Source organism: Ochotona curzoniae, unplaced genomic scaffold (genome assembly GCF_017591425.1).
Source record: "Ochotona curzoniae isolate NIBS_2020 unplaced genomic scaffold, NIBS_Ocur_1.0 contig_2404, whole genome shotgun sequence".
NCBI classification, from domain to species: domain Eukaryota; kingdom Metazoa; phylum Chordata; class Mammalia; order Lagomorpha; family Ochotonidae; genus Ochotona; species Ochotona curzoniae.
Window position 1 is genome coordinate 1,954,294 of NW_024465451.1, and position 26,706 is coordinate 1,980,999.

Consider the following 26,706-nt stretch of genomic DNA (forward strand, 5'->3'; position numbering starts at 1 on the left):
CCTGGAAATAGGCAGGAGTGCTTTTTCCTAATAGTTGAGTGCATCCATTCTCAAGTACATTAATCTTTCCTTTTGGGAGAGGCCAAATTAAGGTGTGTTGTATTACCTCTGAAACCGTAATGTTACACTGGAGCTTCAAGATTGAAGTGAGGTCATTTTAATTTAAAGCAGCAAGGTGATTTGGACTCCAACTTCCAGATGTTATTTCAAAGTTGGTTAGATCGTTATACTCTTTCATGATATTACCCATTGTGAGATTCCTCAGCCCCTTCTCTAAAAACTTGAAACAAAAGCTGAAGTGCATTCATTTTAGTGCAGAAATAAGCAATTTGTTTTTACTTAGTTTTAACTTCCTTTCTTTTAGCTCTCTCTCTCTTTTTAAAAATCAATTGAAAGACAGAACAAGAGACATGCAGGCAACAAGAGAGCATGTGCACTTCCATCCACTGGCTTGTTCCCGAATGCTCACAGGGCTAGGGTCAGCTGGGAGCTGGAAATCCAGTCTAGATCTCCAGTGTGGCTGGAAGGATTGCTACTCCTCCCAGTGTCTGTTTTTTTTTTTTTTTTTTTTTTAAGATTTCTTTACTTTTATTGTAAAGTCAGATATACAGAGAGAAGGAGAGACAGAGAGGAAGATCTTCCATCCGATGGTTCACTCCCCAAGCGGCGGCAATGGCTGGAGCTGAGCCAATCTGAAGCCAGGAGCTCTTCTGGGTCTCCCATGCGGGTGCAGGGTCCCAAGGCTTTGGACCATCCTCTTCTGCTTTCCCAGGCCACAAGCGGGGAGCTGGATGGGAAGTGGAGCTGCTGGGATTAGAACCAGCACCCATATGGGATTCCAGTGCATACAAGGTGAGGACTTTAGCCACTATGCTATCATGCTGGGCGAGTGTCTGTGTTAATAAGAAGCTGTAGCCACGATCTAGAGTGGCAGATCAAACCTGGGTACTCTGATGTGAGATGTGGGTATCTTGCCTGGCATCTTGACTGCTAGGTGTCTGCTCATACTTTCACTTTAAGTAAAAATGAAAAATTTACCTTCTCAGCTCTGGCTGTTGAAACTGCTTGGGGAGTGAAAGAATGGGTGGAAGATATATTTAAAATTTTTATTTATTTACCTGAAAGGCAGATTTATTGAGAGGAGTGACAGATCTCCCTTCTGTTGTTTCACTCCCCAAATGGCTGCATTAGCAGGTGCTTGGCTGTTCTGAAGCTATGAGCCAGGAGTTTCTTCAAGGTTTCCCATGTGGGTGCAGGAACCTGTGGACTTGGGCCATCGTCTGCTACTTTCCCAGGCAATAAACAAGGAACTGGTTGGGAAGTGGAGCGTGTGGGACATGAACTGGCACCCATATTTATACCCAGGGCCAGCACTGTGGTTCCACAAGCTAATCCTTCACCTGTTAGTGTATCGACATCCAACATAGGGATGAACACATATTTTAAAATATGTCTTCCTGGTTTAATTACTTGTCTCTATTTCTATTTATTCATTGAATTTTTTGGAAAGGCAGAGAAAGATAGAGGTTTCTAATCCCTGTGTCCCTGTGGGAAATTTAGATGAAGCTCCTAGCTTTGGCCTGACTGACTGGGTTACTGCAACCAGTATTTGGGGATGAACCAGCAGGTGCAATATCTAACAAACTTATGATCTAATTTGATTTGAATTGTAGAAACAAGGGCTTTAAATTTTTTTTTTATTTTCACTTTTAATATTGTTTGCATAATTGAGAGGGATGCATGGCCATATGGGCTTCTGATTAGAGTGGCTTGGATCAGGTGATGGACCAAAGCTGATCCTACAATAGCTGGAGGAAGGTGGGTGGGACAAATGTTTCAGGGTTTTTTTTTCCCCTCTATGTCCCCAGGGGAGGTAGGGTTGGTCTGCTTGTTCATGTCAAACTACATAAGCACTTGGCAGTGGGGGAACAGTCATTTGATGATGCCTAAGAGACTCTGATGTGGGGAGGAATGTTCTGAGGATATTACTTGAGTGATTTTGATTGTTTTGTGAACTTGTTGGTGTCATTGCTCTAGGGGTGAGAAAATCTTTCCAACATTTGTTGGTTGACAGAGTCCATCTTAGTGCATCCACAGACCCAGGAACATGCTACACAGCTTGACCAGGAACATTGTCCAAACTGTTCTTATTTCCACACCCTAACGAGGCAGCCAGTGTTCCCTGCTGGTCTAGATGAGCTAGCCATCATGTCCCCCGTATGCATCTGGGCTTACTGTCCACTGCACCAAGTATCAACAACTGAGGAGGTTCAATCACTTGTACTCCAAGATTGGACTACACATCCTGTGATTTTCCCTGTGGCCAGGGTCTGAGTCAGTGATCTAGTATGGAGTCTCCCAAGAAATTTTGTCTGACCTGATCTTAGATTTTACTTTTGTGTGTGCCAGCTATTGTAGGATCATGTTTGGGCCGTCACCTGCACCAGCCACCACACATAGCGGTGGATGCATTTGCTTGCTCAGTTTTGCCCCAATCCCATCTCCTCATGTGAACTGATGGGTGCTGCAGCCCAGCCCAACCTGCCCCAATAACCCCCGTCAGGCCTGCCCTGGCCCTGATTTTTGTCTATGCCAGGCTCTGCTGCAGCCTCATCTGTTCTGTACAGCATCCCATCCAACACTTGTGCACACCCGAGGGAGCTGCAGCTTAGCTCAGCCTGCCCCACCCCCAGGCCTGGTCCTCATGTTTGCCGACAGGTGCTGTCGCCTATGTGATCTGTCCCAAGCTATCAGTTCTCAGTAATGAAATGAATGATCTCAGCCTTTGCTAATATAAAATGTAACTTTATTACTTGATTTTTTTACTGTTCATTTTGTTAATAAAATTTGTTTAGTGATTTCAGTAGATGTAGCAATGCTTTGGCCTTTCTTTTTTCACCATCATCCCATGTATTGCACTCTATTGTTGCCACAGTTTTTACTGTGTATGTAGCTGGTTATCAGTCTGAACTTCAAAGCAGCACACAGAATATTTGACATCACTTCTAGGCAGTTGTATACTAAATCCCTTGTGCAGATTCAGGGAGAGTAGATTTAGTTCTGCAGAGGAAAGTGTATTATTGATTTTTCCTTTTCTTTTGTCTTTATAGGTTGCTATGGTAACAGACTATGGAGCCTTTATCAAAATCCCAGGCTGTCGGAAGCAAGGTGGGAGCCTATAACTTGGATTTCAGCCCTCCCATTTGCTTTCTGCGCTGTAACCCCTGCCACATCCTAAGTACCTGTTGAACCTTCTTTAGAAAGTAGTGATTTTCATTGTTGTTCATGGGGTAAATACCAACAAGAATTGACAATCCATTTTTAGAGCTCTTAATTCAAGAGTGATGCTCTCTGAGTTTTGGATAGGCTAGAGTATATCTGAATGTGAGTTCATTTCTGGAACCAAATCCTCCCTAGAATAGCTCTCACCTGAGTTACAGAACCTGGAGTTAGAGTAGAAACAGTATTATAATTGATACAAATATTGTGTAAAAATACTGCACATTTTCTTTATAAGTAAACATCTATTAAATATTTTTAGACAACACATTTCATGTCTTTAATCTTGTTTTTCACACTTCTTTCAGATTGACACGTCTTTAAAAAAAACTACTATTAATATTTAGTGTGGAAATCTATACTTTCACTCTTAAGAGCATAAATTATCACAGGTTTTGGTTTGAGTCCTGGCTACCCTGCTTTTGATCCAGCTGTCTGCTAAAGGCCTAGAAAAACAGTAGGAGATGGTGCTAGCCCTTGGCCCCTGCACCCATGTGGGAGACCCTGAATAGCTCCTGGCTCCCAGCTGTGGACCAGCTGGCCATTGTGCCCATTTGAGAAGTGAGCCAGCAGTTGGAAGATCTGTGTCCCTACCTCTCTCATATTCTTTCAAGTAAATTAAATAAATATTGGAAGGAAGAAAAAACACAAAAAAACAGAATGTAAATTGTCACAGACTTTGGTAATGACTTATTTGGTAGTGTGTTTTTCATTTATTCGCTAATTTTTTACTTATTTGAGAGAACAAGAGAGACATGCATACAAAGAAAGTCCCATCTGCTTGTTTACCCCCACTGGCCATAATGGCAGGGCTGGTGCCATGGTATAGTGAGTTAAGCCTCTACCTATGGTGCTGGCATTTCATTTGGTGCCAATTTCAGTCCCAGCTGCTCCATTCCAGTCCAGTTCCCTGTTATTGAGTCTGGGAAAACAGCAGCAAATTGCATCAGTCCTTGATCCCTTTCACCCATGTGGGAGACCCAGAATGAGTTCAGGTTCCTGGTTTCAGATCTGCCCAGCTCTGGTTATTGTGCCCATTTGGGGGATTGAACAAGGTGTTTCTGACTCTGCAAATCTGCCTTTCAGTTAAAAAGAAATCTTACCAAAAAAAAAAAAAAATCATGATGGCCATAACTGAGTGCAAAGCTGGGAGTTATGAACTCAATCGAGTTCTCCCACATTGGTGCTTCCCCAAGTTTGCATTAGCAGAAAAACGGAATTAGCGGAGTTAGGTTTTGAACCCAGGCACCCTGGATAAGGGGTGTGGGTGGTTTGGCTACTAGACCAGATATTCACTACTGCTTTTTTAGAGTCAGAACTTTTTGGGGAAAAGTGTGAGAACTGCTGCTTACTGGCTTACTTCTTAGATGGCTAGTACTAGGCCAGGCCAAATCCAGGAGCCGGAAACTCAACCTGTTCTCCTACTTGCATGACAAGCACCCAGTCACTTGAGCCATCATTGCTGGCGCCAAAGGTAACACATTCTGATCTGGGACACAGACATCTTTTTTTTTTTTTAAGACTTATTATTTATTTTTATTGGAAAGGCAGATATCCAGAGAGAAAGAGAGACAGAGAGCATGATCTTGCATCCAATGATTCACTCCCCAAGCGACCACAATAGCTGGTGCTGTGCCGATCCGGAGCCAGGAGCCAGGAACTTTGTCTGGATCTCCCACACAGGTGTAGGGTCTCAAGGCTTTGGGCCGTCCTTGACTGCTTTCCCAGGCCACAAGCAGAGAGTTGGATGGGAAGCAGGGCTGCCGGGATTAGAACCGGCACCCATATGGGATCCCAGCGTGTTCAAGGCGAGGACTTTAACCACTAGGCCACCATGTTGGGCCCGATACAGGCATCTTAACTACTAGACTGAATGCCTGTCTTATTTGTCTGTTTTATTTGAGAGGTAAGAGAAAGCAAACAACTAATCTTTGGGTAATGAAACCATTCCTCTAATCTGGCATACTTCTAAGCTGCAGGTTGATCTTAGAAATGGCTTACTAGTAGATTTCAAGCTGATAGCCATCTGCAGTTAAGTTTCTCCGTTTATGTTGACTGGGATTTAATAAGGTGAACTTCCCTACACCCATAAGGCACATACCTCTTTGTGTATGAAGACAGATTTTCTTGTTAGCGTATTTGCCATGGCTGCCAGTGCTTGAAAGTTCCATTTTTACCTGAGCGTTTGTGTGACACTTTGGGGGGATGGTGTGGGGATTAAGAGCTGCTACCTTCTGGCAATTTGTCTTCAACCCGGTTGTGTCTGTACTCCATGAGGTAATGTCTGTGATTGTGGTTGACAGCTTACAAGTGAATCTGTCAGTGTGACAGCTGTTCTTAGACAAGCCTCAGAGGACAAGCTCGGGGAGCCAAGTAATTAGGTGGACTGTGAGTTCTAATCTTGGGATTTCCTGCAGGTTTATTGGATAACTTGAGCAACAGACTTCATTATGATGTACCTTATCTCCTGTGCCCATAAAGGGGGAAGACAATTAAGGTCCCATCCTGAAAACACTGAGCTATGAAATAACTCAGGTCTGGTCATGTCTTAGTATCTTTGATAAGGAAAATAGACTCTATAAGTTGAGTAAATAAATAAAAATTTCAAGTCATTCCCCAAGGCTTCTATTCTCAGAGTTCTCTGAAGCACTTTTGAGCTGAAGACCCACTTTTGTATTCAGATTTAAACTAGACTTTTGGCCAGGCAGGTAAGCTTCTGGTTTAGATACCTGCAGCACTTGGATTTGATTCCTGGTTTTGGCGCCCAGGTCTGCTAATACAGACTGAGAGGCAGTGACAGCGGCTGAGTAACTCTTCCTTCCGCTCTCCTGGTAGGCCGAGTTAGCTTTCAAACTTCCATCTTTGCCCTGGCCCATCCCTAGCCTTTACAGGCATTCAAATAGTCAATCGGCAAATATTAGCTGTAATTGTTTCTCATACAAAACAAAAATTTTTAAAGATTTATTTATTTTATTGGAAACTCAGAGTTACAGAGATAAGGAGAAACAGAAAGACCTTCCATCTGCTGGCCACAATGGCTGGAGCTGAGCCGATCCAGAGCCAGGAGCTTCTTTCAGGTCTGCCACGCAGGTGCAGGGTCCCAAGGCTTTGGGTTGTCCTCTATTGCCTTCCCAGATACCAGTTATTAGATACCAGTTGCATGTACTGGTCCATCTGCATTTCTGATCAGCCAGCTGTATACTGAAGGTCCCTGTACCTTCTTTGTGAAGCTAGATAATTTGCTAAAAGGACTCATAACTCAGAGAAAAATGCTTTACTTACCTTTGCAGCTTTATTATAAATGTTACAATTCAATAGCAGTCAAATAATGGAAGTAAGGTGGGGAGTATTTGTGTTCTCTGCGAAGTCGCTGGCATTTTTTTGTCTTTTATAGCAGCATCTGCGGGCTTCAACTGGTTTGGAGGAGCTGATCAACTCAGCCTTTGTGTGCACTTGGCGTGCACAGGAGTCAGCACAGCATGCACTGTGTGTTCCATGCCAGGACACACAGCCCAACCTCTGGTTCCTGATACCAGAGAGCCTGTTGCTTCTGGGACCAACAGGACATGAAAGCCCTGTTTCTTGGTGATCCTCTCTGTGGGGATTCTCCCTCAGGTCTCTGGCCTCAGGTCCTTGGCCTGGCAAGGGTGCAGCTGTCTAGTACCTATCAAATCTGCCCTGCTTTTCCAAAGCCAGCACAGGTATCATGCTGCAGGCATGGCCTGCCTAAGACCTATCAGGTATCTGGCCTGCAGAAGGCCATCAGTGTCCCCCCCGCCACTCCCTTCTACTCCCATGCCTGTCGCCAGCCGCCCAGCAGCGGTGACACTAAAACTATGAGTCTCGTTCTTGAGGGTGCAGGAAAAGCCGGAACCGGACCCCTCACTGCCAAAAGTGGCTGTGTTTAAAGCCTTATCTCTGCTGCTCCTGTCCCCATGGGCCTTAGCTTTCCTCCCCGCTTCTTTGGCCATCTTTCCGCCATGCTTCCTCTCGTTCTTCTCGTACTTTCCCTGTCTCCTTTCCGCCACCCTTCTTCCCGGCCCCCCCCCCAGTCTTTCTCATCCGTCTTTGTCTATCTGTCTGTCTGTCTGTCCATTGTCTGTTGCAGTTGTCCTGTCGTCTGTCTGTCCGTCATCGGTCCGTCTATCGTCTATCCTAGTCCGTCGTCATCTGTCGTTGTCCTTTCCCCAGTCCTTCTCCTCATCACCCCCCAGTCCGTCTCCTTGTCGCCCCCCAGTCCTCTGTCGTCCGCCCGTCCATTGACTAGCTTTTACTGGCTACTTTTATATTGTTCTCCACCAATCACTTCTCCCTGTGGGCCCTTTGGCGCTACGTAATAGGCCAGTAATCGCAGCAGGGACATTAGCCTATCCCTGTGACTTCCTGTCTACCTGCTGGCGAGACCAGCTCCACCTCCTGGCCCTGGGCCAGCCGCCATCTTGCAACGGCCCCTTTCAATCCCAGGAATGGCTTTAGCACCCTGTTCCCCACACATGCTATACCTCCAAACAATACCCTGGCCACGCTCAGTGGTGTGCTATGAGTGTGTCACAAGCCTAGAACCCCCTACATCAGGCTCCTGGTCTGCCACTCCAGGCCAGCAGTTTAATTCACCAGGAATATGCCCTGCCTAGACCCCTGAGGTCCCCAGCTTGCCTGCTCCCAGACTGGCACTTTGGTGTCCTGCAGATGTGGCCTGCCTGCGACTTTCAGGGCCCTTGCCCTACCTGCTTTCAGATCATTGCATTGGTCCCCATGGGTTCAATCTGTCTGCTGACCCTTAGAATTGTGCAAACATGATTATGTATTATGAAAACATGATTCTGTAATCTACAATATAAAAGATGTGAAAGCACTTGAATTTATAGCACCTGTTGTCAAATATCATTGGTGATGACTGAATAAAAATCTAGACAGGGAATTCAGATTTCCCAAGGGTTAAAGCAACGTTTCTTTTTTTTTTTTTTTTAAATTTTTTGTTATATTTTTGACAATCTTTACATAGTTAATTAGGGTAAAAAAGTTCACGGGCTTTAGAAAGTGGGTAAGACTATCATTTCCATGTTGTTTCCTTCATGTTAAAAGTGGGGTATTGGGCCCGGCGCAGTGGCGCAAGTGGTTAAAGGTCCTCGCCTTGCACGCCCGGGATCCCATATGGGCTCCGGTTCTAATCCCGGCAGCCCCGCTTCCCTTCCAGCTCCCTGCCTGTGGCCTGGGAAAGCAGTCGAGGACGGCCCAAGGCTTTGGGAACCTGCACCCGCGTGGGAGACCCGGAAGAGGCTCCTGGCTTCGGATCAGCATAGTATCGGCCCGTTGCGCTCACTTGGGGAGTGAATCATCGGACGGAAGATCTTCCTCCCTGTCTCTCCTCTCTGTATATCCGCCTTTCCAGTAAAAAAGTAATAAAAAATAAATCTTTAAAAAAAAAAAAAGTGGGGTATTAAGGGAGAAGGCCCACCCAATTTCCCACCCTCCCCAGATCCCGCATGTAGGGACATGCTCCAGGGTACTTGCTCAAGTGGTTTTGATAGTTCACCAGTTATGAATCACTGCCAATCTTGCCACTCCAAGCACTATGCGGTCTTTGAAAAATCCACTGATTGACATTGTCCATCATAGAGTCTCCGTTTGCCCCGTATTTCACTGTCAATATATAGCTGAGATGGTTGATGGACCTGTTCTGTCTTCTCTCTTTTCTTGGTTAGGGGTCTGAGTCCAGCATTTCGACTGGGGAGATCTCCAAAGAAACTTTGTCTGAGGTGTTCTCAGACCAGATTCTTGTATGTACTAGCAAGTACAGGGCCTGGCACAGTCCATCGCCCCAATCAGCTGGTGGTTGCAATTGCTGGGTTGGTTCTGTTTTCAGCCCTGACTTCCACTGGAACCATTGGATGTTGCAGTCGAGCCTGGTTCTGCCCAGCATATTCTCGGCCCTCATATAAACCAGTGGGAGCTGCAGCCTAGTCTGAGCGACCCATAATGACCCCCACCAGGTGCGCCCCCTACCCTGGTTTGCCAGTATGTGTAGCAGTAATCCAGTCTATCCCATTCCACCCCATTCCACCCCAGCCCCTGTCCTAGTTTTCGTGCCTTCTGGTGGAAGTGGTAACCCAAGAGGGAGGAGCCCAGTATTTCCCTCCCAGGTCTCTCCCACTCCCAGATTATGCGCTCTCCAGGTAGTTCTGTGGTTTGACTTGACAGAATTAGTCCCCGGTGCCAGCTTCTGCCAGCTGATGCTGTGGCTAAGCCCAAACAACCCTTACCCACTCTAATTTTGTTTGCACCAGTAGGAACAATCAGCCCAGCCTGGCTTTTCCCTAATCTAGTCCACATGAGGCATACAGGCGCTGTAGCCCTGCTTATTCTGGTCCACCTCCTTCTTAGCTCACGCTCTCCAGCAGGAGTAGCTGTCTAGGAAAGGAACCCCCTCTTATTCCCCTGCCGGCTCTGCCCCCTCCCTTCCTGGTTTTCACGCATGCTGGATGCACGCTGCAGTCACATCTGGTACAGGCAACCTCACCTTAGCATTCCGTATTGTGCACTAGTTTTTGTTGCGACCGAACCTGGCTCCACCCATACTGTTCTGGTGCTTGGATTTGCCAGGGGATGATGTGAACAGATTCAGCCTGGTCTTCCTCCGATCCATGCCAAAAGTATGCCAGTAGGTAACTTTCCATGGCATATTCTGGGTTGTTTCCTACCATGTTTCTTGTGCTTACCTGCCAGGTCTGTGTCCTGCCAGAGGAGTTGCCCAGGCTCTTCCTTCAGAACCTCTCCCAGTGCCAGATTTTGCGCATACCAGTGGGTCCATGAGCCAGGTCTACTCCACCCCTTGTCCTAGCAGGCACAGTGGCTTTTCCTGACACTGGCTTTCAACCCAAACTGGTCGTTGTAAAGCAACCTTTCATTTTGACATCTCAACTGTAGCCATCCTTTGATAGTTTGAAATTTTCACCTCTTTCCTTTATTACGAGTGAAGTTAGGAAAGAAGTTGATGTTGGGCCCAACACTTGTGGGAACAACCTTCAGGGGACTGTAGCAGGCTTACTGTGTTTCTCTCACATGTTATTGAGGAGCTAGCTCTTTCCAAGTTGTCAGTATTGGTTTTTTGCTTTGCCAGTTGACATTCAGTGAGACTCATTCTGTTTTTATAAGTGTCATGTTGGACTTATTGAACACGATGATAGGCTTAGTATGCCCTTTGGGCATTTATGGTATAATGTCAGAAACCCAGGCACAAGCTGCTTTGAGGTGCTCCCATGCTTGTGGCATGGCAAACAAAGCCATTTTGTTTTCTCTTGTTTTAGAGCTTATGCTAGAACAGAATTAGATGTTTTATTTTGCTGTTTGAAGGTGGATCCTTTTTTTTTTTAATTGGAAGGATAACAAAGACTTGACAGTTTTTTTTAAAGATTTATTTATTTTTATTACAAAGTCAGACATATAGAGAAGAGGAGAGACAGAGAGGAAGATCTTTCATCTATTAATTCACTCCCCAAGTGAGCGCAACGGCTGATGCTGTGCCAGTCTGGAGCCAGGAGCCCAGAACTTCCTCTAGGTCTCACATGTGGGTGCAGGGTCCCAAAGCTTTGGGCCATCCTCAATTGCCTTCCCAGGCCACAAGCAGGGAGCTGCTGGGATTCGAATCGGCGCCCATATGGGATCCTTGCACGTTCAAGGCTTGGACTTTAGCCGCTAGGCCACGCTGCTGGGCCCTTGACAATTTCTTGCTTGAACTACAATTACTGCTTATCAATGTTGTGAACATAGACAAATTGGATAATTTCTAGATTTTTTTGTCCCCTGTGAGTCCCTTTCTGGGCAAGGCACCTTTTGGAACTCCCAGCCAGCTACTATGCTTCTGATCCAGTGTCCTGCTAGTGTGTCCAGAGAAGTGCTTTGAGTTTTTACAATCCACACAGGAGACTTGATTGGAGTTGGAAGCTCTTGGCTGTCACCTGGCCCAGCCCTGGCTTTTGTAGCCATTTAGGAACTGAACCAACAGATACAAGGTCATTCTCTCTCACTTTGAAATAAACAAAGCACCTCTGAAGAGTTCAGACTGCCACCTTCCCTGTCCCCCAACCGTGTCTGAAGATTTATTCTATCCTATTTGAAAGGCAGAGTCACTAGGGGATGGATGAGGAAAAGTTCTCTCACTTTTGTTTAATTTCTCAGATGCCCACAATGGCCAGGACGAGGCCAGGCAGAAATCAGGATCCTGGAATTCCATCTACGTCTCCCACATGAGTAGCAGGAAGCCAAGTGCTTGGATCCTGTGCTGCTTTCTCAGGCGCAGTTAGCAGGGAACTGGGCTGGAAATGGAGCATCCAGGACTTGAGCTAGCATTCAAATGGTATGCCAGTGTGGCAGATGGAGGCTTTGACTCACCCAACCACAAAACTGGCCCCTGTTCCTTCAAAGAGTGAATGAGGAATCCCTATGTGAGTATGAGATTAGCCACAGATGGAGATAAGCCAGGTATTACCTGCCAATCTGTGACTGAATGAAAGAAACCACTTAAGGCTTCAACAGTTCATCTCAGTGTAATTCCAGAGAAAGGGAGTTGAGCCAAAAATGGATTATTTTATGAGACTTTGGTAGTTCTTTAAAACTTCATGGAATGGGAAAATCGCTCAAAACACATTTCATTTTTGTTAATTCCATGTTGAAGCAGTTTCTGATCAGTAATCTGATTTTTACATACTTGACGCTGGGGACAGGTAGTTAAGCCAGCAGAGGACTGAGAGCCTTCTAGGCATAAGAAAAGTGTTGCCTTTATAATTAGTTTCTCATCTAAATACCTACATAAGCTACATTTAAAAGAAGGGATTTATTTTGGTTCATGATTTTGGAGATTCCTAGAAGATTAGGTGGTTTGGTTTGTGATTATACGAAATATAATTTCACATAACTTAAAAAATATATATTTGAAAGTCAGAGCAAGCTCCCATCTGTTGGTTCAGTGCCCCAATGCCCACAGTATCCAGGGCTGGGCCGGCTGAAGCCAGGAACTCAGTCCATTTCTTGCAACGGGTGGCAAGGACGCAACCACCTGACCTATCAACTGCTGTGTGTCAGGTTGAACGTTCACAGGAAATTAGAATTTAGAGCAGAGCCAGGAATCCAATCCAACCTCTCCAGTAAAGTATATGAGAGTCCCAAGTGGTGTGTGTGTTTGTTTCTTTCTCTTTCTTTCTTTCTTTCTTTCTTTCTTTCTTTCTTTCTTTCTTTCTTTCTTTCTTTCTTTCTTTCTTTCTTTCTTTCTTTCTTTCTTTCTTTCTCTCTTTCTTCCTTTCTTCCTTCCTTCCTTCCTTCCTTCCTTCCTTCCTTCCTTCCTTTCTTCCTTCCTTCCTTCCTTCCTTCCTTCCTTCCTTTCTTTCTCCCTTTCTCTCTCTCTCTTTCTCTCTTTCTTTCTCCCTTTCTCTCTCTCTTTCTCTCTTTCTTTTACATTTATTCATTTTTATTGAAAAGTCAGATATACAGAGAGGAGAAGAGACAGCAAGATCTTCCGTCCAATGATTCACTCCCCAAGTGGCCACAATGACTGAAGCTGAGCCAATCCAAAGGCAGGAGCCAAGAGCCTGGAGCCTCTTGCAGGTCTCCCACGTGAGTGCAGGATCTTAAGGCTTTGGGCCATGCCTCCACTGCTTTCCCAGACCACAAGCAGGGAGCTGGATGGGATGCGAGGCTGCTGTGATTAGGACTCGCATCCATACATATGGGATCCTGGTGCTTGTAATAACAAGGGCTTTAGCCACTAGGCTACTGAGCTGGGCCCCCAAGTGGTGTCTTAATCACTATGCCAAACACCTCCCTGCTTCCCTATCTTTTGAAATGCTTTGCGTAAGCATTTAATGACCTTAGCATTCTGATATATCATATACATTTTATGGTTTTTTTTCCTGTTAAGCCTTATGGAAATGTCATATTTATCCAGTGGACAGATGACTGACTTTGGAATCTTGTAGGTGAGGGAAAAGTTACTTATTATTTATTTCTTTCTACTGCACTAAATAGATTTAATGTTTCAAGTGTATAAGAGTCAATATTAGTTTCCTTTACAATTTCCCTTCACTATTGACAAAGGAGTGAATTTTAACCATTAAACCCCAGTTGTAGGCCAAAGTATGTCAGAGGGAAATTTTTTTTTCTTTAGAAGATATTAATTTCCTGCTCAAGTTTTTCAGTTAGGCTAGTCTACTCAATAACTCAATACATTATCATGGAGGGAAAGTAAACTGTATAAATTTTACTTGATTTACAGATTATGTGTTGATCTAAATTAAAAATGTGAGGGAGGGATGTTGTGCTGCAGCAGGTGAATCTGCCAGTTGTGGCACTGGCATTCCATGTTGGCATGCTGGCTCTACCCTGGTTGTTCGACTTCTGGTCATCTCCCTATAGTGGGCCTGAGAAGGCAGTGGAAGGTGGCCCGAGCACCCAGCCACCACGTGGGAGAACTGGATAGACTCCAGGTTCTGGCTTGAGGCTGGCCCAGCCCTGGCTGTTGGAGCCATTTGGAGAAAGAACCAACACATGACAGCTGTTTTTCTGTCTTTTTCTCAGGGGAGCCTCTGGTTAGGGTGAGGAGGGTCGGGTGTGGAGGAACATGGGTAGGAGAATGTTCTAGTTCCTTTCTTCCCCCCCCCCCCCCCTTATTTTCTGGTGGCAGAGAGGATTGTTCCTTGCTGTCAAACTATGTAGCACCAGGGAATGTGAGACTGTCACGTGATGACGCCTTAGAGACCCTGATTTGGGGAAGAATGTTCTGAGGGTGTCACTTGAGTGGTTTAGATGGTTCTGAGACGTTCTCAGCTTTGTTGCAGCAGGGTTGAGAAAATATTTGCAAAGTTTATTGGCTGACAAGTCTACTTCAGTATACCTACACACTCAGACACTTGCTGCAAAGCTTGGCCAGCAGGGTGACCAAACCTGTTCTGCTCTGCATCCTCTGACAAGGCGCTCCATGTCCTCTGCTGGTCTGGATGAACTGGCTGTTTGGGTATGCCGTCCACTACCTGGGCATCAACAACTGAGGAGGCCCGGTCCCAATACATGCACTGCAAGGTCCGACCACGGATATGGTGATTTTGCCTGAGGCTGAGGTTTGAGTCCAGAAATCTAGTTTGGGAGTCCCCCAAGAAACCTTGCCTGGGTAACCTCAGACTTGACTCTTGTGTGTGCCAGCCTGTATAGGGTCATGTTTGGTCCATCACCTGCACCAGCCAACACACATACCAGTGGATGCATCTGCCTGATCAGTTTTGTCCCTGTCCCATCTCATGTGAACTGACAGGTGCTGCGTTCTAGCCTAGCTCCATGTGCCACAGGCCAGGGCCTCATGCACACCAACAGGTGCTGTGATCTAGTTGGGCAACCCCCGATAACCCCCGCCAGGCCCACCCCAGTCCCTAGTTTTTGTGCATGCTGGCATGTGTTGGAGCCTAGCCCAGGCAATACTACATACCATCCGGCTCTTATGCGCATCCATGGGTGCTGCAGCGTAGCTTAATCTGCCCCACTCCCAGTCCTGGCTCTTATGCTCATCGGTGGGAGCTGTAGCTTGATAGGGGAGTGCCCACAGTTCGCATATCAGGCCTGCTCCCAGTCTCTGGTGCTTGCCAGTGGGTGCCATAGTCCAAACCGACATGACTTGCATCCAATCCCAGCCCTTGCCAGCTGCTCTGTGACCTGGCCCTGCTGGTCTGCACCATTCAGGCTGTTGTGCACACTAGCAGGTGCGGCAGCTTAGACTAGCCTGGCCCACCCTTGATTCAGCCCATATGCTGGCCAACCGGTGCTATAGTGCTACCCAGACCAGCTCCCCCTTCTCCATCCCCCCATCCCAGTTCTCAGCTCTTCTCAGTGGGTGTTGCAGCTTAGCCTAGCCTGGAATGGCCAACAATGCATCCTGGCTCTGGTGTGCGTCAGTGGGTGCTGCGTCCTGCCCCAGCCTACCCTGCCTCTCAAGACTGGGCCGCACAAACTCTGGTGAGTGTTGTGGTCCCAGCTGTTGTGCTCCTCAGCGGGAAGTGCAGTCTAGCAGGCCAATTCCCCAAGTTTCCCTACCAGGCCAGCTCTCAGCCCTGCTTCTCATGTGTGCTGCGGCCCTGCCTTTGTGGTATGCACTCTGTTCCAACCATTGCTTGTTCTAGTGTGTGCTGCAGCCTGGCTCAGCCGATCACTATCCCAAGCTCTCAGTCTCACAGAGGTGACCCCACAAGTCCCCTACAGTATCTGCCCCAAGTGGGTGCCTCCTGTGCCTACCCACTGCCCTGACATTCGCAGACAGGTACTGTGGCCCAGCCAGGCATGCCCACCAGCCCTAGCTATCCTAGCCTAGGTCTCTCACGTAGGTGGGTGCCTTCTGACTCAGACATGCAATCTGGTTTCTCCCTGCCAACCACCTCGTCTCAGCTCTGGCTACCTGCTAGTGCAGTGGAAGCCCCCAGAAGTCACTGCTCTCCCGTCAAACATGCCCTCTGAGATCCCCAATCTAATATGTCCCCAGACAGCCTTCCCTGGGTAATTGATAGTTTCTGCCTAGCTACGTGGTAGCATGCAGTGTGCCTGGGCTCCAGAGTATTGTGCCGACCTGGTGCCACAGAGTTCCCTGCATATCTTTAAAACCAAAACAAAACAATAGGCAACAGTACTGGCACAGTTGCATGGTTAACACTGATTTGGCCCTAACCAGGTCCAGGATGCCCGTCAGCTGTTGGCTGCTTTTCTCCTAGCAGTGTAGCATTTTCCTAGGTATAGATCAACCGAGGCAGTTGTCTGTGGCTGGGGAGAAATCTGTGTACTGGTTCACTTCCCACATGGCTCCAGTGACCGCAGCTCTAGTAATCAGGAGCCAGGAGCTTCTTCTGAGTCTTGTATGTGGATGGGAGTGGCTCAGGTGCTTGGGTCATCTCTTCCACTCTTCCCAGACCATTTCAGGGAGCTTGGTCAGAAGTGGAGCAGCCAGGAAACCAAGTGGCATCCTTGTGGAATGCCAGCATATCAGGCAGCAGGTTTTTCCCCCATTTTTAATTATATTTTTGACAGTCTTTACATAGTTAATTGGGATAAAAAGATTAAAGGAAGATGGATAAGACTATTTGTTCCACATTGTTTCCTTCATGTATCTGAGCTAAAGGGGGATTTTAAGGGAGAAGCCCCACCCAGTCTCCCACCCACCCCAGGTCCCCGATGTGAGGCATGCGCCGAGGGTCTTGCTCAAGTGGTTTTGATAATTCAACAGTTCTGAGTTGCTCAGGCAGCAGTTTTTACCTGCTATACCATAGTACCAGTCCCATTGAGTATTTTGATGTAGGTCAGTTTTTATGACGCATGTATGTTTTTTCTGTGTATAATACTGTTTTCAAAGGTAAGATTCCCAAGCATGGACCAAATTATTAACTATATAATTAATGCAAGTGTCAGAAATATAATTAAAACATTTTGACCAATCTCACTGGGGCCTTCAGCCCTGTCTTAGGCAGCTTGTTGAGGCCTTTGTCTTTTCCTGGTCTCCTTTGCTTCCTCTGGCAGACTCGCCATCTAGTGGTAGAGATGTGCAGTGTCAGATTTTTGTAGTTAATAATTCTTCGTATATTTTTTGCCAATCACAGAACACACCGGATTATTTTAGAATGTTTAAAGTAGGCATTCCTCAAAAGGGAGAGATCTTGGAATCACAAGAAAGAATGTCTTAAATATTTTCTTAGGGCCTGGCACAGTAGCCTAGTGACCTAGTCCTTGCTTTGCATGCTCCGGTTCGTGTCCTGGCAGCCTCTCTCCCATCCAGCCCCCTGCCTCTGTCCTAGGAAAGCAGTTGAGGACAGCCCAAATCCTTGGGACCCTACACCCTCATGGGAAACCTGGAAGAGGCTCCTGGCTCCTGGCTTCAGATCAGTTCAGCTGTGGCCATTGTAGTCATTTGGGGGAGTGAATCAGCAGATGGAAGATCTTTCTCTCTTGTCTCCTCTTTATATATCTGACTTTCCAATAAAAATAAATAAATCTTTAAAAATATGTATATATTTTCTTAAATGTTGTTATGAAATTATTTCTTGCAACTTAAAGTTTGTTAAGTTAAATCAATATTTTTATCTGTTTTGATAGCCATTGCTTCGTGACTTCCCAAAGTTTCTTAGAGCTTTAGTAGTGCTTATTACTTTGGCTGCTATTGGGCATGGTAGTTTTCTGAAAACACTTTCTTTATATTTCCTGCTTTCATTTAGCATGTGTCACTAATTTCTGTAACTAGAATTTAAATAGCTATTCACTTTTCAAATTTGTCATTGTTTGCCAATTTTCTTTGCAATTGTTGATCATTTAGACTATATTACACTTATTTTTTAATCTTTATATACTAATATTGTAAGTATTTTATGTCCATGGATTTTTGCCACTGTTGAGTTTTTCTGTTTGAAAAGAATTCCAGTGATGATGGAAATTTCATGTGTTTTCTTTCCAAGAATCATATTAGTCTGTGTCGCTGCTGGTGTCCATGATGTAGCTTTTTTGTTATGTCGTTACTACTCATGAACGTTGTTTTAGTGTTGGGCCTGGCATGATGACTCGATTGGCTAATCTCTTGCAGGCCAGGATCCCATATGGGCGCCGGTTTGTTTCCCGGCTGCTCTGCTTCCCATCCAGTTCCCTGATTATGGCACGGGAAAGCAGTGGAGGATGGCCCAAAGCCTTGGGATGCTGTACTGCATGGGGGCCCAGAGGAAGCTCCTGGCTCCCGACTTTGGATTGGCTGAACTCCAGCCATTTGGAGAGTGAACCAGTAGGCAGAAAAAATCTTTCTGTCCTCTTTGTAGATCTGCCTTTCCAATAAAAATAAATTTCTTTTAAAAAAAAGAATATTTAGTGGGTAGTTATGTATAAAATATTCTGGACTTTTCATTTGCAATTTTAAATTAGCAAACATTTTTCAGTGAAAAATCAACTTTTTATAAAGGATTTATTTATTTATTTGAAAGGCAGATTTACAGAGAAAAAGACAGACAGAGTAAAAGATCTTCTGATCACTGGTTCACTCCCCAAGTAGCTGCAGTGGGCAGAGTTGAGTCAATCCAAAGCCAGGAGCTAGAAACTGCTTCTGGGTTTCCCACTTGGGTGCAGGCTCCCAAGGCTTTGGGCCATCCTGTACAGCTTTCCCACGCCACAGCAGGAAGCTGAAAGGGAAGTGGAGCAGCTGGGATTACCAGCACCCATATTGGATCCTGGCACATGTAAAGTGAGGATTTGGCCACTAGATTACTGCGGTGGGCCCAGAATTCACGTTTCTATGACAACTTCCTATTTTGCTTCTCCTCATCTAGCCATTTGCAGTACATATACCAGAGACGTCCTTTGCTTTATTTCTCCCTCTTGTGTGCAGGTCTGGTGCATCGATCTCACATGTCATCCTGTCGAGTGGATAAGCCCTCTGAGATTGTAGATGTCGGAGACAAAGTGTGGGTGAAGCTTATTGGTCGAGAGGTAAAGTTCTGTGTAGCTTTTATGTTGTTACCAAGTTAAAACACTGGATTTTATTTGATGTTTTATGAGAATATGTGTGTAGAAGTTGTTAGTTATGGCTGGTAACTTTATTTTTATTTTAAAGATATATTTTATTTGTATTTGAAAAGCAGAGTTAGAAGAATAAACAGAGAGAAAGATCTTCCATCCACGGGTTGGTTGCTCCCTGATTGCTGCAGTGGCTGATGACTTGGGCTCATCTGAAACCAGGAGCTTCTGGAGGGTCTCCCACTTGGGTGCAGGGATCCAAGGATGTGGCCGTCTTTGCTTTCCCGGATCATAAACAGTGAGCTGGTCCGGAAGTACAGCATCTGAGATACGTACTGTAACCCATATGGGGTGCTTGTCCTATAGCCTACTACATCATGGCACCAGCCTCGATAACTTTATTTTTAAAACTGTCTTGGATGTAATCCTTCTGTCTGCCCTACAAACTCAGAGAGAATGATATGAACTACAGAACTGTGGGGCAGTAAGTGGATGTTCTCTGAAGTTTACCCATATGGAATATAGGGAGGATACAAAGAAAGAAAAGAACCCAAAAGAGAAAAATCATCTATGTGCTTACTGTTTATTACGAACTTCAAAAAAATACCTACTAGGTAGTCTTGAATTTGTGCTAGAACAAAAAAGATGCATAGAATTTAACATCTAGCTGTAGCACTAGTAACCACATGGGTGCCAGTTCAAGTTCCACTACAACCTGTTTTGGAGTAAGATGGGTCAAGTGCTTGGGCCCCTGCACCCATGTGGGAGAATTAGATGAAGCTCCTGGGTTTTCCTGGCCCAGCCCCATACCATTGCAGTTGCTTGGAGATTGAACCAGCAGGTGGATGTTTGCTCTTTTTCTCTGTTTCTCCCTCCTCTCTCTCTATAACTATCTCTCAAATAAATGAAATTTAAGAAAAAGAGAGAGAGCACTAACAAGACATGAATGAATGTTCCTGGTTATTATGAACCTTATATAAAATATGAATGGAAACAGGTTTTTTTTAATTGCTCATTTTTTTTAAAGATTTGTTTATCGGGCCCGGCACGGTGGCGCAAGTGGTTAAAGGTCCTCGCCTTGCACGCCCGGGATCCCATATGGGCGCCGGTTCTAATCCCGGCAGCCCTGCTTCCCTTCCAGCTCCCTGCCTGTGGCCTGGGAAGGCAGTCGAGGATGGCCCAAAGCTTTGGGACCCTGCACCTGCGTGGGAGACCTGGAGGAGGCTCCTGGCTTCGGATCGGCATAGTATCGGCCTGTTGCACTCACTTAGGGAGTGAATCATCGGACGGAAGATCTTCCTCTCTGTCTCTCCTATCTGTATATCCGCCTTTCCAATGAAAAAATAATAAAAATAAATCTTAAAAAAAAAAAAAAGATTTGTTTATTTTTATTGGAAAGTCAGATTTACAGAGAAGGAGAGACAGAATGATCTTCCATCCATTGATTCAGACCCCAAGTGGTTGCAATGGTCAGATCTGTGCCTGTCCGAAGCCAGGAGCCAGGGGTTTCTTCTGTCTCCCACATGGGTGCAGGTTCCCAAGGCATTAGGCCATTCTCTACTGCTTTTCCAGGCCACAAGCAGGGAGCTGGAAGGGAATTGGAGCAGCTGGGATACAAACCAGCAGCCACATGGGATCCTGAATTATGCAAGGCAAAGACTTTAGCCACCAGGCAACTATGCCAGGCCCAGATGAATTTTTTTTTAAAAAGGCAGTATTTGAGCAGAGACCCAAAGAAAGAGTAAGTAGCCAAGTGAAGAGTTCTAATTGGAACATATTGGGCAGATAGATTGTTGATGCAAAGAGCAGAAGTGAAGTGGGGCTGTGGGAAGCAAGGAAGGCTAATGGAGCTCACATGTCTGCATGTTGAGAGAGCTGTCCGAAAGGAGATCTGGTCTCTAGAACACAGCTTAGTCCTGTGGATCTCTGACCTGAGGACTAGCCAGAAGAAAAAAATATAAGCCGTTTTCTAAATTCCTCTGCCATAGCTTCTGCTTGTGTCTCTGAAGGGCTCCATGTAGATGTAAGTTTCAATTTTTAGATAATTCCAGACTAGCAGTATAAATGATTTAAGCTTTTGATGACTTTGCTTTGTCTTTTGCAGATGAAAAATGACAGGGTAAAAGTGTCTCTCTCCATGAAAGTTGTTAACCAGGGGACTGGGAAAGATCTGGATCCCAACAACGTTATCATTGAGTAGGTAAAAGGTTTTGGATAAGTTAAATTTCTCTGTCTCCTAAAGTGTGGAGTGTTGTAGTAAACCAGGCCGGAGTGGGGACTCTGCCAGTTTAGACTCTGTGACATTGTTGAGTTATGAAACTGCTATGACTTGCTGGGGTCCATGTGATGGATGTGGAAGACAGGAAGGTGTGAAGAGAACTGTTCCATTGCAGCCAGGGCTGCAAGGAGCTTCCCACTGTTTGGCAGGGCCCGGCGGATGTCTCTACGACCACCTGAATGCAGCTCCACCTCCCTTTGCATGGACATCTGACAACCCCGCTAAGATTTCTATAATTTATTTAGGCATTGTCTGCCTCTGCAGAGTTAATGTTTAGTATCAATGTGAGCTTGGAAGTTGATGTTGCTAATACCATTTTAGCCAAAAGACCTTTCATTATTGCTGTCTCGGTTGCCCCCATTGACCATACGCTGATCAAGGGTGTTAAGTCCCCCAGTGATCCTATGTTAATCAAGGGTTAGCAGGAACCTATGCTTAGGATTCTCCTCCGCCATTGACCATATGCTGATCAAGGGTGTAAAGTCGGTAGGTGTAGTGGAAATCTATTCTTTCCCTCTTTCTTTGATCTTTAGTCCTTCCTTCAGTGATGCATTTCCTCCCTTAACTGATTCAAAATTAAGTTGTAGAATGAGGACTGTAGTAGGAATGTGTTACTGATTGATATGCACCATTTATTGAGAACTTCCTGACCACAGGGTAAGGATGGATAACAACCTGCTTTAAGGTGAAACAAACGCCAGAATTATCCTTAGAAACGCCCACTTGACCATGACGTAAAAAGCCTGAGCCAGAGTTTGACTGGTTCTGTATAAATAAAGCAGACAGCTGTTGTGCATTGTCCACGATGATCATGGAATTGTAGTGGTCCATTTCATTTCTCTTTACACCTCGTCCACACACCCTTCTTGAGTTCCGAACTCAGCTGGAGCTGGACTCCGACAGTGACCTGTGCTTTCTAGAGATGTAGAATGTAGGCAGCACGTTGCCACGTAGTTCGAAGATAGAACACTGAAATGTGAATCTCCTGGCATAGGAGTACTTCCTCTTATGCTTATGATCTGTTTCTATCTTGTACCAGTTAACCCATAAATATTCATAAATACAGACGGTCCAACTTAGAATTGTTTGATTTTCTGATGGTGAAGAAGCATACCCACTCAGCTGTTTTTTCTCTTTAAATGCACTATTCCATAGGCCATATGAAATAGTTAAGTTTTTTATTATAAAATAAGCTGTTAAATATTTCTTCCCAGCTGTAGGCTAATGTGTTCTGAGCATAAGGCAGGCTAAGTTGAGCTGTGATGATGAGCCAGTATGTTAGTTGTAGTAAATGCATTTTCATTTAGCATATTTGTAACTGACGGTATGTGTGTTGAGACATAAGCTCATTGTCAGTTACGGAACACCTTTGCTGTGACTTGCCTTCCTCTGTTACTTCTGTTAGAACTTTTTTTTATGACTTCAAAATTTATTATGACAACACAGTGGTTGATTAATGACAACACAGTGGTAGGTTTATGGTGTAACAATATTGTTTTGGCCCAAGCAATGGTATTTTTGTTAAAATAATTGACTATATCCAAAAAAATGGTTTATGACATCACAATTGATTATAATATCACAAAGGTAGATTTGTGATGTAGCAGGTGCATATGCCGTCACAGTGCTTGGTTCATAGCACAAAAGGATGTTCATGACATCACAAGTGCTGCGTTGAGACTGCCATCAACAATTTCAGTAGAATTTACATGCCCGTATCATGGAAGATTTCTGTTTATGTGGGATAATATTACGATTGTTTTCAGGGAAACTTTGGTTTCTAGTTATGCAAAAACAAAAATCGGTTTGTGTATAACGGACTTTATTGACAAGGAAGAGAACTAATATTTATTGATTATATACTATATATCAGGTATTATGAAAGACAGTTTATCTTCATTAATACACAAAATTTTCATAACCTGTGAAGTGGTTATTAATCTCTGTTTTACTTCTCGTTCCTGTCTTCTTGGTACTTGGGAATAAGTAACTTGCCTGTGGTTACATAACAGATTCAGTGGTTCTGAGGTGCGGAGCTAGATCTCAGCCTTTGAAACTGATGCCCTTCCACTATGTCATGCTTCCAGGTGTCGCATGTGACTTACAGTCTTTCATATTTCTGTAGTTGAGTCTGTAAATATTGATATATCTGTAGTGCTGCTTATTGGCAAAACATTTTTCAGTTACAGTAGGAATCAGATTTTGGAAATGTTATTTAAGTCTGGCATTGGTTGATTGAATTATAATAAATCTCTTCTACTCCAGAATCTTGTGCTATACACGACTCATTAAAGAATTTCCCAAAGCTACTCCTCCAGAGGTGGAATATATAACAAGTAAGATAGAAGAACTAAGTCTGTTTCTCAGAGAAAGAGTAGGGAAAGGACTGAATTTATGCACGTCTCTGAATTTAGGCTATTCCTAGTGACAGTCACATGGCTGAAATGGTAACTTTCATTATAAACTGTTTCTGTAGCTTCATCCAAGAGGAGCATGGCTTCAAGGAATGATTACTAGTTTTAGGGTTAGATTAGAATCAGAGAGCAAGTGTTATGACATGGTAGGCTACGCCTCTGATGATGAGGCCGGATCCCATATGGGTACTGATTTGTTTATTAATGCCCCACTTCCAATCTACCTCCCTTACTTATGGCCAGGGAAAGTACTGGAGGCTGGCCCAAGTTTTTGGGCCCCTGTACCCAATTGGTATACCCTGAAGAAGCTATTGGCTCCTCGTTTCAGATCAGCCCAGTTCTGATGGCCACTGTGGCCATTTGGACAATGAACCAGTGTATCGAAGGCCTCTCTCTTGCGCTCTCTGTCTCTACGTTTCAAATAAAATGGAATATAATCTTAAAGGGGGACCTGGTGTAGTAGCCTAGTGGCTAAATCCTCACCTTGCATAAGCCGGGATCATATCCTGGCTGCTCCACTTCCCATCCAGGTCCCTGCTTGTGGCCTAGGAAAACAGTATAGGATGGCCCAAAGCCTTGGGTACCTACACCCAAGTGGGAAACCCAGAAGCAGTTTCTGGCTCCTGATTTCGAGTTGACTCAACTCTGGCCATTGCAGCTACTTGGGGAGTGAACCAGTAGATGGAAGATTTTTTTTTTCTCTGTCTATTTCTCTGTATATCTGTCTTTCCATTAAATAAATAAATTCCTTAAAGAAAGAGAGAAAGACTCGTCTTGCTTCAGATTAGCATATAACTCTAACCAGATTACTTGGCACCTCTGCTTCTCATTTATGAAGTGTAGGTAATAGGGTGGACGTTTGTGTTAGGTTTGCAGCTGGAATACCTACATCCCATATCAGAGTGCCAGCTTTGGTTCCCTTTGATTTATTTGAAAGGCAGAGTTAGATGTACAGAGAGATGTCTGCTGGTGCAATAGCAGGGGCTGGGACAGGCTGAAACCAGGATCCTGGAGCTCCATTTGGGTCTTTCACTTGGAGCATCCTCCATTATTTTCATTTTCGTTTTTTGCATTAGCAAGGGGCTAGTTTGGAAGTGGAGCTTTTGGGCCAATGCAGTGGCCTAGTGGCTAAATCCTCACCTGCATAAACCAGGATCCCGTATGGGTACTGGTTTCTGTCCTGGCTGCTTCACTTCCCTTCCTGTTCCCTGCCTGTGTCCTGGAAAAGCAGTCAAGGACAGCCCAAAGCCTTGGAACCCTGCATCACTTGGGAGATCTGAAAGAGACTCCTGGCTTCAGATTAGCTTAGCCCCAGCTGTTGTGGCTGCTTGGGAAGTGAAGCAGCAGAACACCTTCCAACTGCAGAGGTCTCTTTGTGACTTTACTGTGAAATCTAAGAAAATGTGTGGCTTCTGAATGACAAAACCTTTCCTCTGGAATATCACATGCTTTTCAAGGCTGGAAAAGAAGCTGTTCAGTTGGTCTTAAATTACTCCGACTTTGAGGGAAAAACAAAACAAAACAGAAAAATTGCAGTGAAAAGGATTCTGGCAAGACAAGAGTAGCTCCAACCACAGGTTTAGATTCAAACTGGATGTATATAAACCCAAGGCTTGAGCTGGTAAAACTCCAGCTCATGAAAGTTCATGTTTAGGAAGACTCCTTGATCTCAAAGATGCCAGTGATTCAAGTAGTAAGAGAGCTGATGCAACTGAAGACCCTTCTCAGATCCTAGGTTTTTCGTGCGTTTGCTGTGGCAGGCAGAATAAGTAGAGCTGCTAAAGGCCCCGAAACATGCCTGCTGTCACCACCTCATGTTTACCAATGATCGAAAGAGGAAGCTAGATTGGAGAATGATGGGCCCCAAAGAATTGTCCGATGCTTCCTCCCCGTTAAGTTTCTGGAATAAGGCTGAGGTGAACTCCAAGTCATGAAACAGATCAGGGCTCTTTCACTGCTGATCAGACTGGAGCTCAGATGCCTCCCCACACCTAGGTCACTTGTCTGCTATGTCCATTTAGCTGGACGTGTTGCCAGGCATGGAACACCTCCCCTTCCTACTTCCAGTTGTTCATCTGGGCAGATATTCTCCCATCCAAGTACTAACCAGGCCCGACCCTGCTTAGCTTCCGAGATCAGACGAGATCGGGCGCGTTCAGGGTGGTATGGCCATAGACTGGGCAGATATTCTGTATCCATAACACTAAGCTCAAACCACACTGGTCCATAAAAGACCGTACTGTATGCCTGATTCTTTCCCCACTCTGTGCCACCCTCCTTCAGGACGGTTCCCCCAATCTTGTTATTCTTAAGATGTAAATCTGCTAGCTAGAGTTGACTCTTTGCAGCTCAAAGAGTGCGTGTTTTATCATTAGCATATTCCTGCCCCCTGGGGCAGTGAGAACCTTGATGGGCTCTGGTGCTCTCAATGTCTGTTTTCAGAATTATAGCTTGTTGCTGTTTTTAATTTATGTATTTGGAAGAGTTACAGAGAGAGCAGGAAAGAGAGAATCTTCCATTCACTGATTCACTCCCCAGATGGTCCCTGGGGCCGGGGCTAGGGCCAGGCCGAGCTGAAGCGCACGTGGGTGGCGGAGGCCCAAGCTCTTCAGCCATCTTGAAGTGTGTTTCTCAGGCTTTAGCAGGGCACGGGTCAGAAGTGAAGTGGTAAGGAAACAAAGCAGCACTCGGGTGGGATGCTGGTGTCACAGGCAGTGGCTTTAACCCCATGCCACCATGCTGGTTCTGTGTCTCACTTTCAGTTTTCTCTTGACTTCTTTGGAGTTCACTTTCACATGCAGTTATGTCTTCCTTGTCCTTACTGGGCCAGACTTACGTACCTATGTCCTTAGTGGCCCATGGCTTTCACAGAGCTGCCAGCCAGCTTATGCTACAGCAGCACCTGCGTGCTCCTGTTGGGCTGTAGCCCTCTAAGTTCCTATACTTGCTTCCATTACTAATGTTAGTGCTAGCATTTGCCTGTCATTAGTCAAACTGAATGGTTAATGTGATGGTATGTACCGGATATATTAGAGGAGGGTATTAGTGCATTTTTATTACTTTAACTAAAATACCTGAGAGATTGTGAAAGAAAAGATTTGTTTGAGCATACATTTGGAGATTGCAGAGTCAGGCAGCCCCATGGTCTGGCATCTCTAATGGTGGCATATTCAACCTAGCCTGATCAGTGTAATAGTTAGTACTGTAGGTGCAACTTGATAAAGC

At 45.1% G+C, this 26,706-nt stretch overlaps 1 protein-coding gene across 3 annotated transcripts in view; it reads left to right on the forward strand.

Moving 5' to 3' along the window:
• The window catches only part of ZCCHC17 (zinc finger CCHC-type containing 17), a 60,007-nt gene that overhangs the window by 14,610 nt on the left and 18,691 nt on the right, over positions 1–26,706 (forward strand). The window contains exons 3-5 of one of the 3 annotated variants that reach the window (XM_040974095.1): positions 3,111–3,168; positions 18,662–18,762; positions 20,894–20,985. In XM_040974095.1, coding sequence (XP_040830029.1) covers positions 3,111–3,168; positions 18,662–18,762; positions 20,894–20,985 — 251 coding nt within the window. The remainder of the gene's footprint in view (positions 1–3,110; positions 3,169–18,661; positions 18,763–20,893; positions 20,986–26,706) is intronic. The other 2 variants (XM_040974096.1, XM_040974097.1) reach the window with 2 other exon arrangements.